Below are 13,445 nucleotides of genomic sequence, written 5' to 3' on the forward strand. Positions count from 1 at the left end.
TCGCTAATTAGGCAGGCCTTGGTCAGAGGCAGGTCCATCTTAGAATTGACTGGCATTAGCCCTATCATCTACAGGGGAAGCTTCTGGCAGATCTTTGTTTAAAGAAGACACCCCCGTAGGTCCCTACTACCAGAAGCTGGCCCAGGCAAAACCACTACAGCTATTCTGATCCGCTGCTACAAATTGCATAAAGTAGCAACCCTTGCAATACCTTCAGCAGCAAAGTCCAGCACCAAGAACTGAACCTTGCTCTTAAGGCATTATCAACCCTGAGTGTCTCCTTTACTTGGCACTCCCTGATTCCCTAAATGACCTCCTGTTTTTGATGCAAGAGCACTTAGCAATCAGCTTAAGAATTCTCTGCAGTGCACTCCTCAAATTCTTGTTTAGTTCCCTTATTCTTTATTTTTTTAAAAAAGGAGGACTTGCCAATTTCATATGCTTTCTTGTTTTTCTAATTTGGGCAGGTTTCCCTTCTGAAAGTCAAATCTTTTCCTATGATTGCCTCTTACTTTATGGAACCATGGAAAGAGATTTGCCAGACTAATGTTTTCTTCATGAATTGTGTACATTTAACTTTGTTTTGGTTTGTTTTTTAAAAATATGACCTCCATGATAGTTGTAGCTTCCTTGTTCTTCTATTTCTTTATTTCTGAGAATTGGACTTCATTTTCACCTAGCTCCTTTTCTTGAAATAGCATATTCATGCATTTTATTTGGTCTGCTCTCTCCAGCCACATTGCTACACACCATTATAATAAGGTTGCCCCTACTGAGAGCCTTTCACTAAAACATCCTAAATTAAGTCCCATGCAACACCCAAAAGCAAATGTAGTTGGCATCATTCCTAACAGATCGTAAAATTAGGAAGCATAATTTACTCCCTCTAAAAATTTTATCTTTTACCTATCATCCTCATAAAGGGTCGTTGAAAAGTTGTGGGTAGTTGAAAAGTAATATCATTGCTTCCTGTCCTAAATCTGCAGCTCCTCCCATCTCACTGAACATCTCCTGATCACTATCATCATCTTGATTGGTGTCAGTAATACAATCTCGGTAACACATTTTTGGTTAGATTCTACTATTCTCACCTGTGAGGATTTTATTTCTCCACAGTGCGAAGAGGCCTCCCCATTATAGACAGAGGCAATTCCTCCAGTAAATTCAAACAATGAAATAAAACAGAGAAAGAAAATCTTTGTATCAATCTGTCAAATGATTTTCAGTTGCTTCCTATTGTGTTAGGTAGCATTTATTGTGCCATTGCCAGGAAGACCTTTGTCAAAGAACCATCTCTTTCAACACAATTTTCATGAAAAAGAGCAAGACTGTTATAAAGGTCTTTTGTTTGTTTCTTTTTTTTTTTTTTTAACAATTTTTAAAAGTTCACCCAAAAACTAACCTAGGAAATAAAAGTATACAGAGTTCCAATCAATTAAGAGTATTCTGTGTACACTTGTACTTAAAACTTAAAGAACTTAAGTCGTTTTGTCCTTTTAAGGTCTGACAAGAGAAGAACCCTCTGGAACCATGATGTACGTCAGGAATACCCCATATTCCCCAAAGAGAATAGAAAAGAATAAGCTTAGTGATTGTCCAGTGAAGACATCAATTTCTCAGCAGTGCCCTCTCCACCAGTTACCCCAGTTAAAAATACTACAAAATGTAGAAAACAAGAATTACATCTCCAATGAACAAAACTCACAACCAGCGACAGTTCCTGTCAAATCTGCCTCCAAGAATGTCACAGTCAACCAGTGACTCTGAAAAACAGCTATCTAATCTATTAAATCCTTCATGTTAAATTTGGCTACTTCTGTATCCTGAAGGAATGTAAGAGCCTGTTTTCAATATAAACAGTATTTTTTCAGGAAATATTTCTTGCAGCTTGTCTGAAAATATTTGCAAAACTAACAATCTTTTAAGTCCTCTATCGTCCCCCTTACAAAGCTAACTATTTTGCATTTATCAGTTTTCACAAAGAAGCTTAACCAGACCCATACAGTAACCCCCTCCTTTTTAGACAGCCCAAATCATATCCTTTGCTTTTCTCAGTAAATACATTAAGTTTCTCTCTTTTTTCCTGATCCGTGCTCTTGCCTACTGTAACACAGTTTTCTTTCCTAATTTGTTACAAGTCTGTAAAAGACATCAACATTTCTCAAAGGGTTGAGATGGTCATCTCTCTGCTATTACCAGGGACACATTTCCTCTTTCAGTTTCCACTGCTTAAAGCTTCCTTCACAATATGTCTTACTAATCACTAATCAAAGAGTTATTTCCAGAACAAACTACTTACATTTCTTCCTTGTGGGCCAACAAGCCTGAGTCTGCATAGTCAGATTCTTTTTATTTTATTTTAAAGCACACTTATTGAACAGAGATGACCACTTCCACAATGAGCAGTTATCTAGAAGGCACAATCATCTCTGTTTCTTCACCTGAGTATGCTGCTCCCCCCTCTCTACAGACAAGTAGCTTCTCACTTATTGACTTGTTCAGCCATTTGACTTTACTAAACTCAGAGCACAATTTACACTTGAATAATTTCTGAGGCATTCTATGCTGAAGTACAATTTCAGGGCTTCTCCCTGATGGTCTATTACTTTGTCTTTGATCCTAGCTATTCCCTAGTTACTGCTGCTAATCTGTGGTCACAACCACAGTTGATGATAGATACATGGAAAACCAATAGCTACTTTTAGTCCAAGTAATTGTAGATGACTTTTCATGCTGAGACATACAGCTGAAGAGGACAGGCAAGCAATGAGATTCAAGAACAATAACAGACTAAAAGGGATGGATACGGTAAGCAGATCTGAAAGCAGACAAATCAGCAACACTGGAAGTCGGTTTTCTGAAGCTTATTATCCAAAGTTGTTTGCCTGCAGCTGAAGTGGCTTCCTGCAAAAAGAGATGCAGTATTTCACTTTCAAGACAGGTTTCCTCAAGTTGCTAGCTATAGCCTTTCTCTGTAATGGACTGAAAATCTCCTCCATATCTGTTAAGTGGAAACAGCTTCTCCTCAGCATTGTAATCTCATTAAGGACCACACTTTAAATGCGCAATACATTTCAAAGATTTGCTTTTGACAGTGTAAAGGACAAACAAACAGGTCTGGGGAAGTAATTTGGATAGCTATGTACTAAAAGAAATCTGAATAGAGGAGGGAAAGTGTCCTAAATTTCAAAAGAAATGAAACTTTAAAAAAACCCAACAAACAAAACTCTTCTTAAAGTACCAGTCAGTGTTTACAAAACAACCAAGAGGCCTTTGAGAAGAAAGTGCTGCTCACATTAATTTCTTCTTGAATTAAGAGACTGTAAGATTTTATTAATGCCTAAGGCTACAAGCAATTGAAGATACTTGGTAATGTATTTCTGTATGATACAGCTAAAGAGAATACCAAGTCATAAGCAAGACAAAATAAACTGCTCTTGAATCAAATGCACACAGCAACTGAACACCCAGCAACATACTTTTATGACGGAAAATTTGAAATGATATCCCAAATTTATGTTCAAAGGAATAATTCAAAGTGTGGGTGGAATAAGTTAATGGTTACAACTACAACATTTGTTTTAGATAACATGTTAAGCAATTTATTCAATTGAGAGGTGGTTACCTAGCTATCATTGGTAAATCTATCAGTATTTACAGCTTTCACTATTATGTTGAACATTTTAATAACTTATACTTGTCCAAAATGTACAGAAATGAGATGTCTCCCCTTTGCGAAGAGCCTGACTAAGAATACCCCTACTGGAATCAGGTTATTCTGGTCACAAACCCAAACAAAGCACAATAGTTTGGCTGAGGCACCCTTTCCCCTCCCGTACTTATTATGAAATTAACTTATTTGCAGAAACATCAGCATAGTCTAACTCACATTATGGTTTGAGCGTTGGTGTATTCAGAAGATTGGTGGAGAGATGAATGTACAACCTCGTAACAGTATGAGATAAACCAGGTAAATTGAGGAAGGAAAAAAATTAAATCCTACTGAATCATGACTTTTCTTCCCATTGAGCTCTAGCTAAGCCTAGCCCAGTCCTACGGGGGAAGAAAAGAGAGGGATGAAAGAAGCAGAACAATTTTCTGAATTAAATAGTCATATACTTCCTCTTATGACAGGAAGCTTTCAATGGACCATGCTAAACAAATATACTTTAATTAATTTATAAGCTATGATGCAATGGAAGCTTTTAAGCCCCTCTGAAAACTGGACAAGAAGTAGCATGAATCCATTCATACTCTGCCCACAAAACAAAGCAGCTGGATATTTCTAGAAAATAGTGGCAGTGAAACAGCTAGTGCACACGTTTAAATTGTTGCGTTTTGGCTTTTGGAGTTAAAGCTAAGACAAATTGGCAAATTCCCACCTCCCAGAGTTATTGCTTCAATTTGCTTGCACACTGCAAGAATACTGTAGCTGATTATACTCAGAAAATAAATCATCCCATCCAGAAGGCTGAAAACTGCAATTTTCCACCCAGAAACTGTACATTGTATAGTCCAGAAACTCACAGGACTCCTCAGAGAAGTGTTAGTGCAGCATATCAACCACTGCCTGCTAAATCAACTCTGATGGAATTTTAGTTTCTCTTGGGACATTTAGCATGTCTCTACTATGATAGGTAGGTAGACAGGAAGAACAGCCTGAGACCACATAAAAGCAACAGCAGTTTCTAAAATCATTTTGACTGTGAAGCAGATGAGATACAAGATGGTTATGAGTAAGAACTGAAATGTGTATTGTACCCACCAGGAATCAGAGAAAATGGTTTATACCATACAAGCTTACCATATGTGCAGATTGCCTACTGTCTTCCTTATTTCCGCCCCTGTAGTCCTTTTTGTTTTTAATAAAACATTCTAAGTTTCATGAAAGACAACTGTTACAGCTTTTGTCAGTTATCGTACAATTTAAAGAATATATTTGCTTTTTCCTATAGTATTCTCAGGATATGTTATATAAGCTTTTATTTCTTTACTTCTCTTTTATGCTTGGTAGGCAAAGGCAGCCACTCTTGACATTATTTTCTCTAAGAACAAAGAACATTCCATACACAAATGACACGATATACCCTCTAAGCAATACAACAAACATCAGTTTATGCAAAATTCCACTCACTTTTACCTTACTCTACATGCAAGGCAAAGACATTACTGAAATCGGTTCTGGGTCTCCAGGACAACTTCACCTGTGTCCTTATTGTAGCGGCACCTTTTGGATCTAGTGTAAACTTGAGAGGTATCTGTTCTTACCACACTTTTCCAATTAGTCAGTCTGTGATTGATATTGTTCAGCGTTTTGTCTCTTGCACTGGAAAGGATGATAAAATGTGGGAAAACTCTGCAGGCAGGTATTTCAGATAGTTCTGGATTAGAGATATCATCTGCATAAATCCTGCTGTTAGTAAAATCCTACTGACAGTGAAACCCTTACCATAGGCACATGCCTATTGAGAAACAAAGTAATCAATATTTTTTTTCACATGTGGCAAACATATTCCAGAGAGGCAACACAAGAAGCAACAGAAAGAAAGAACATAAAGAGTAAGCCAAATAAACAAACAAAAATCTCTTCAGCAATTCTAGACCATTCTTAACCAAGTTAACCCTGAGGAAGTAAGAGGATGCAGGAGCATTTACAATAGTGACTGTATGGATAATTCTTTTAATGGGAGCTAATCATTCCTAGCATACTTCTGTAGCGCAAGAATTTAATTCTGCTACAGAATTGAGGTGCTACCAGTCATTAACTGTGGCTCGCTTTGGTGATTAAAACCAAAAGTTCTTATTTCATCATTTCATTGCATGATAGTTGTTTAAAAAAAAAAAACAACAAAAAAGAACAGAAGTGTTAATCAGAAGTAACTGCAGTAGCACTTCTGTGATCTATAGATTTGGTAATTTTCAAGACAGAACTGAAAATATAGCAATAATTGCAGTATGTTAATCTACTGAGAACTCTCATTTTTAAGTTTGATCTCTTATTGAAAAGAGAAAGCTACTTTGCCCCTAACCGAATAGCTAAACCAGTTCTCTAATTTGCAGATGGATTTTCACTGCTTTCCTGATGACCTCTGACGTACAGCCCATTTCAGTATACAATCAGTTTTCATCACTTTGCTTAGACCTCAGCCAATTGTTTGTAAACAAAATTGTGGCTCTTTAGACCACCCTTGAAGACTGCTACAGTGGCTGAAAAGGAAAGGCCAGCTTCCTTTTTGAAAACCGTGCAATTACTGATCCAGAATCAAGCAATAAACTTTCATGATTAGCAAGAGCTGTAAGCCATCTTACACCTTTGATTTAAGGAACAATCATCTCCATATTATGACATTCCATAATGTACCATTTCATTATCATACTAAAACAATAATCACATTAGCAAGGTTCCTGTCTCCTTTCCTCACATCAAGAGCTACGAGCAGCTATCCCTTTTAATTGCTTCCAGACAAACGTCTGGTCCCAACAATGCAATTATAACAGACCATAGCGCATCTCTGGGTATACCTGCCTACTACACAGAGCTTGAATAGACTTGGGTTTAGAATCATAGAATGGTAGGGGATGGAAGGGACCTTTAGAGATCATCTAGTCCAACTCATCTGCAGAAGCAGGGTCACCTAGATAAGGTCACATAGGAACATGTCCAGGCGGGTCTTGAAGATCTCCAAGGAAGAAGACTCCACAACCCCTCTGGGCAGCCTGTGCCACGGCTCTGTCACCCTCATAGTGAAATAGTTTTTTCTTATGTTTAAGTAGAACCTTTTGTGTTCCAGCTTCATCCTGTTACCCCTTGTCCTGTTTAGAAAGTGAACAAATCACTGCAGCCTGCAGCCTAAACCATTATTCAATTCACAGACAAACCTGACAGTCTTTCTTCTGTGACTAGGAGCTTTCAAAAATCTGCTAGAATCAGGCACTTCTGAAAAGTTGTACTGATAAATTTGTGGTAACTATCAGTAAGACTATGGCTCAAGACATCAGACAGTGCCCACAGAAAAGAAACATTTCATGGTTTAGATTGAACAAGAAGAAAAAAACATTAGATCTGAACAGATAAGGACATCCAGAAAAACTAAGATAAAAAGTAGTCTACTTAACAGAGGCCAGACAAACCACTGTATCGTAAACTAGTATCATCCTTGGTGGAAACTTTTGGTTGATAAAGCTGAACATTTTTCAGCTCTAGCTATCTCAAATTTTCATTCAGTGATGACTGTATTAGTTCTATAGAAGCATCACTTACAGTCTTTTATTTCTTGAGTCTGATACTACTTCTTTGGAGAAACAAAGACTCAAACTTTGCATTATTATATTGCAAAAGTATGATGGGTTTGTATGGTGCTGCTTTTTGCTTGGTAACAGGGGGAGGGGCTGCAGTACTGCTCCTCTAAGCAGTTCTTGAAACTTTCTCTGCCTCTGAGCTGGACTCACTTCCGTCCAGCCCGGACAATTTGGCACCTCTGTGATCACCATTCAAGAAGCGAAATCTGTAGTGCATCTGTAGGAGGAAAGGAAATGAAAGGAGGAGGAGTGCCAGACCAGAGATTGCCCTGCAGTCTGTGTCGAGACTGCAGCTGTCCCCCTGTGACCCACAGAGGGCAATGGTGGGACTGATAATAACCAGCAGCTCTAGGAAGACCCTGTGCCAGAGGAGGATGGGCAGGAGACTGTGTGAGGAGGTGGCCATGGTGTAGGTCGTGCTGGAGAGCCTGTGGGCTGCTGAGACCCACGTGGGAGGCGGAGAGGAGCTGCAGCCCTTCGGATGAATGCACGATGAAATGGCCCATGAAGAGCTGCCTGGCACGTGAGGGACCCTGCACTGGAGCAGGGAGGCAAGGAGTCAGTTTGCCCTGAGGCGAGACAAGCTTGAGGTAAGTGTGGTAAGAGTCAGGAGCCATCAGAACATGAATGACTGCACCCTCATTCCCTACCCTGTGCAGCTCAGGGTGGGAGGAGGTAAAGACACCGGGATCAGGCGATTCAGACCAGGAGGAGGAGAAGGGTAAGGGTAATGTTGAACCTCATGAGGTTCAACAAGGACAAATGCAGGGTCCTGCACCTGGGGAGGAACAACCCCAGGCACCAGTACAGGTTGGGGGTGACCTGCTGCAGAGTAGCTCTGCAGAGAGACACCTCAGAGTCCTGGTTGATAATAAACTAACCATGAGCCAGCAATGTGCCCTCGTGGCCAAGAAGGCCAATGGCATTCTGGGATGCATCAAGAAATTCTTTCTTGTATTTCTTTGGAACCTCTGATGTTCTAGCTTATACCCATTGCCCCTTGCCCTAGACCTGGAACAACAGTAGTTTGGCTTTTAGACTCATAGAAAAAGCAACAGTGGAACAGATCAAATATCTGTCTCTGCCTGCACCAAAAGAAAAAGAGTGTAAGTGCAGAAAAACATAGATACTCTCACAATTGTCATGGCAGCACTTTCTGCAGAGGTGGTACCTCAGGTACATAACAGTTCTCGACAGATCTTTCAGAGTAACTTGTCGTGTTCTTTTTGAAATCACACACATTCCAGCACGCACTGTGTATCCTGTACCAAAGAACTCTGTAGCCTAATTATGGACTTTACAAAATGCAGCACTCTTTTGGTTGTGCTGAAACTATCAGGTGTTCATTTATTTTGATACCTGTTATTTCATGTTCTTCAGTGGATAAAACAGTTGTTGAATCTGTTTTTTGTGCATCACTAGCTCGTAACTCACCTTGAGAGTATTCCAGTTAATATTAGCGTCAATGTGAATGCAGAGTAGACACAATTTAAAACCCAAGTTGAACAGATCTGAACAAAAGATAAATTAATTTACTATCTCCATTATATTTCTGAGTTAATCTATTTAGGTTTGGGGTTTTTTTTAAATACTGAGGAAAAGCGAAGCAGGAAATGCATCTGTCTTCATCATTTCAATATCCACCAGGGATATGGAACTATGACTGTCATTTTCAGTTTGACAACCACAAGAAACTCTGCCTGTAAAGAACCATGTTCAAAAGAGGAATGTAATACCATGATCTCATCTTGCACTGATAAAATTCAGACTCTGTGCCTATCACCTTCACAGTTTTGTTGCAAGTTGGACATATATTTAAAGATGTCTTCCCAAGAGTAGAAGGTATGACACATCTGCCACTGTGGAAAATCACAGAAGTTTGAGAGTTTAGAGTCAGTTACAGAAAGTTAATCAGGCAAGAAACTAAGTTGCATTCCAGGAAAATGCAGCATGTGACACTAAGCTGACCTATGCCAAGTAGGAAGGTAAGCCCCATATCCTTTGCAGTGGTCAGGAGAAGCAGCAAATATTTAGCATACAAATGATCAGACCAGGTGGAAAAAAGTGCATATGTAAAGGAGATTATAGCAAAGAAGGGAAAATAATCTCAGAGAAGATGGAACTCTCTTGTAATTATGATGGAACTGAAACATAACTTACCATGCCAATCACCTGTTGGAGATATTGTGCAGCTGGCAGATTAAGTGGCAAGTGCTGATACAAAACGACAGAAAATTGTTTCACTTGCCTTCATGGTTGTACAGATTATGTTTATTCATTTATGAGTTAACCTCACTAAAGTAAGACTTACTGAGCTAAATTAATGTTCTCCTACTGGGCCTTTTCAATATTACTGATAGCCTGTACAAGCTCCTCGCTTGAGAAATTTAAAATGTTCTTATCCCTAAATGAATTTCTCAATCATAATTTCAGCCACATTAAAACAGCAGCAAGGGATAAGTTTGAAATTCAACATTGCTAACATTTTCTAGGACTATCAGTACAAATAGGATAAAGGAGTTCAGTAACATTATGCTCATTCATTAACATGCCTGGTAAGCCACTTAATCACAGAATCTTAAGGGTTCGAAAGGACCTCAAAAGATCATCTAGTCCAACCCCCCTGCCAGAGCAGGGCCACCTAAAGTAGGTCACATAGGAACCTCTCCAGGTGGCTTTTGAATGAGAAACAAATCTAAAGCAACAGGAGCACTAACCAGCGACTGTCGGAATAGGAAGCACTTCTTTGGGTCAATACCGCAGGCAAGGATGGCAGCAGTGGTGTCCAGTATGTTCTGGCGCAGGACAGCTGGCTCCTTGGGCAGAGTGAGAGAGTGCATGTCCATAATGCTATACAAGACTGAGCTGCACTCTTCCTGAAGATTCACCCAGTTCTGAATGGCTCCAAGGTAGTTACCCAGATGAGGTGTCCCAGTTGGCTGAATACCAGAGAAAATCCGATCCACGACCATATTCTGTTACAAAGCATTGGTAAAATTAACACATGGCTCTTTTTGACAGATTCTTTTATATTTTTTTAAATAAAGCCTTACTTAAGCCTGTCTCTCCTCCTGTCAGTGTATGAATGTATAAATTGCTTCAGGACTAACTACAAATAACTGCAGTAAGGCAGTCAGAATACTCTATCTTACTGCAAAGTGCTGACAATTAGCGTAATCTTAAGATGTAAACACGATCAGTGAAAACTAGATCTCTGAAACCAAGCATTATATTATTTCATCCTTTTTTGCGTCAAAGGTGTTACGTTTCTCTTTAGTACATGATCCACTCTGATACAGAAACTTAGAATAGTGAACAGGGTGGAGAAATGAAAACATTTTTACGGTAAACATATGCAATATCCCAGTAGATTGCCATCTTAACTCATATGAACATTGAAGTCTTATTTTTCTAGCTGCAAAGAACAATTTGAAACCCAAAGGTCAAAGAATAGTGAAAGAGATTATCAAAGTTCTGAAACTACCCATCTTTAGAGCTTCTAAAAGGAGTCTATGAAGAAATATTGCTATAGCTCAGGATCACACTTGGAACATTGTGGATGCATCAGTACCAGTACAATGTCGACATCTGAAGAGAGTTCAAGAAGCGGTAAAAAATGATTAAGAAGCTGAGGTTGTGAGCAAAGACTAAAAAGCTTAAAACATGTATAGCTTGGCTAAGTGACAGTTACCATCTTGGAAAGTTTGTTTTCCTGCATCCCAGCCCTCCATCTGACCATTTTCTCAGAGCCCCAAGCTGTCAGCATATGATCAATTACCTCCCTGGCCTCTCCAAAGAATTCCACCATATTCAGAAGAAACTCAGCAATGTTTTATGTGAAAATGTTTGTTACGTGCCAAGCTGTAAGAGCATGCAAGACTGCTTGACTTATAAATGAGGGTCCCTCCAACCTCAGCAGGGAGTCCAAGTCCCAAAACTGCACAACACAAACCCTCAGACTCTGTTTTGTGGCAGCAACATCAACTTCATCATGCCTCTGGCTGTGTGATTTTTTTTCCTGTTAAATTTTATAAGCAACATCTACAACAAAGTAGATAGAATTTACTTATAGATGGAGTCTATTTTAATTTCTCTGTATCTCTTACAAATGTATGGGGGATTAAAAAAAAATATACAACTATGAAACCACACAAAATAGCAGCACAAGTCAAGGCCAAGTACCATTATTTTAAGCTATTAATAAAGGACTTAAAATTGACTTAATTTTGACTCAGCCTCAAGAAAAAAACAGTAAGAAAGTGTTTCCAAGTGGAATAGGACCGTTATTTTCCTTTGAACGCAATATATTGTTCATAAAAGCCTAGCCCAATACTTCCAAAAAGTACTGAACAATTATCTCTGCTTTCAAAGTAAGCCTGTTTTTCAGATCAAGACAATTTTCTTACCCGATGTATAAGTGTTTGCACTGATGAGTAAGAGCAGATTTGGGCTTGCAGCCATGCTGATTTTTCCTGCTCACATAAATGCCTACACATTCAAGTCCAGGCAGTAACCTCCTCACCCTATCCTAAATATCTTCTTGACTTCTAGTATATTCTTGAGTCAGTTTCTAAGTGCTCTTGGAGAACCACCAGCACAGGAGCTGCAAGGTAGTCACTGCAATGAAAAGCATATCTTTTCCTCCAGCAGCAGTTGTAACTTCCAGTTCTTGTGCTCCTGACCTTGACCACCCATGTCTCTTTGCTCCATTACACAAAAATGGAATTAAGCTACTCAATTCTTTGTTTGCCAACTGATGTCTCGTATTCTAAGGAACCTACACCATAGCATTTATCACCACTTGCAAAACCTACGTACCTCAGCTCAGAACCCTCCTCAACTAATCTACTACCTCGCCCAAGGACTGCAGACAGCTTCTTCTAAACACTGAGGAGGGCCAGGTGCTCACCTAGAGAAGGAGGTACATAAATGAACATACATAAATGAAATGAAGTCTTGTAGAAACTCAAGGAGCTTGAGATTTACTAGGTTTCAGAGCTGTACTTCTATTACTAAGGGCTTAGAGCAGCTGTTAGGCACCGCAACTGGTACTGTACAGGCATAACATTTGTCTTTTGGTCTGGGGTTCCTACTCTTCACTAAGAACTCAAGAAGAAAACAAGGCTATAAACAGATGATCACCAAGATGGTGTTCTGCCCCTACAAGGATCCCAGAACAGCTGGTTGATTGTCAGAGCACATTTCCTCTTCTCATTTTCCTATCTCCCCTTACTAAATTCAAATCATGATGCTCCTTCCCACAAATATTTCTCCCCATTGTGCTGCCTGGTTTCCAGTGGCCATTTATATGCCTGTTTATCTGCACTATTCTACTCAGGTTATAGTTTCTTAACAGCACTACTTTCCATTTATATTTCCATTCTCTTCTTCCTCCATTGTGCTCTCCACTCACTGCTTCTCAGATGAGCTCTTGCATGGTATATCAAGACAGTAAGGAGGCACAGAGAATGCCATATGGCAAGGAAGCTATTGCTGCCTTGACTCCAGTGACTTTTAAATGTTTCTTATCTGCACTTTTAGAATAGCTAAGAAACTTCACAATGTTCTAGAAAGCCACTATGGATATGCATTAAAAAAAGCATGTTAGGATGATCACGTTAAGGCGTGGTGCAGAAACTTGCACATTTTTTTGGCTGCAGTCTAGAAATGTCTCTTGATGTTATTGCTTCTCTTCCATGAGACCCTGAAGCTACTTCAGCATAGAAACAGATCTAACCCCTGGGTAACTGTCTGTTATAACAAAAAGCAGGAATCTCTGAGAATTCATTACAAATCAGCTCATGCACCATTCCTTTGACTGAAAAAGAACTGTCACCCTGAGCTTGTGGAGAACATTTCTGTCTACAGACCCAAGTCATGCATACTCCATTCCCTAGCAGCACCAGAGACCCTGCTTCATATGCTTCCTAGGACATGTTCATTATCTGCCCTTTTTCTTTCCCACATCACTGCCCAGTTTGTAGATGATACCACTGTGAAGATATTGGATGTATTGGCAAAAATTATGTGCCCTAATTTAAGTATATTATATATATATATATACACACACATAGAGAGAGAGTATTATACAGTACAAATGCAATAGTGACATTTAAATAGGCAGTATGAGAACATTTTTCACCAAT

At 39.2% G+C, this 13,445-nt stretch overlaps 1 protein-coding gene across 3 annotated transcripts in view; it reads right to left on the reverse strand.

Moving 5' to 3' along the window:
- Positions 1-13,445, reverse strand: part of WARS2 (tryptophanyl tRNA synthetase 2, mitochondrial) — a 49,597-nt gene that overhangs the window by 15,000 nt on the left and 21,152 nt on the right. For 2 of the 3 annotated variants that reach the window (XM_061988754.1, XM_061988755.1), the window contains exon 2: positions 10,017-10,274. The exons of the other annotated variant lie outside the window; for it this stretch is intronic. In XM_061988754.1, coding sequence (XP_061844738.1) covers positions 10,017-10,274 — 258 coding nt within the window. The remainder of the gene's footprint in view (positions 1-10,016; positions 10,275-13,445) is intronic. 3 annotated transcript variants of the gene reach the window in all.

Source organism: Colius striatus, chromosome 1 (genome assembly GCF_028858725.1).
Source record: "Colius striatus isolate bColStr4 chromosome 1, bColStr4.1.hap1, whole genome shotgun sequence".
Classification (NCBI taxonomy): Eukaryota; Metazoa; Chordata; class Aves; order Coliiformes; family Coliidae; genus Colius; species Colius striatus.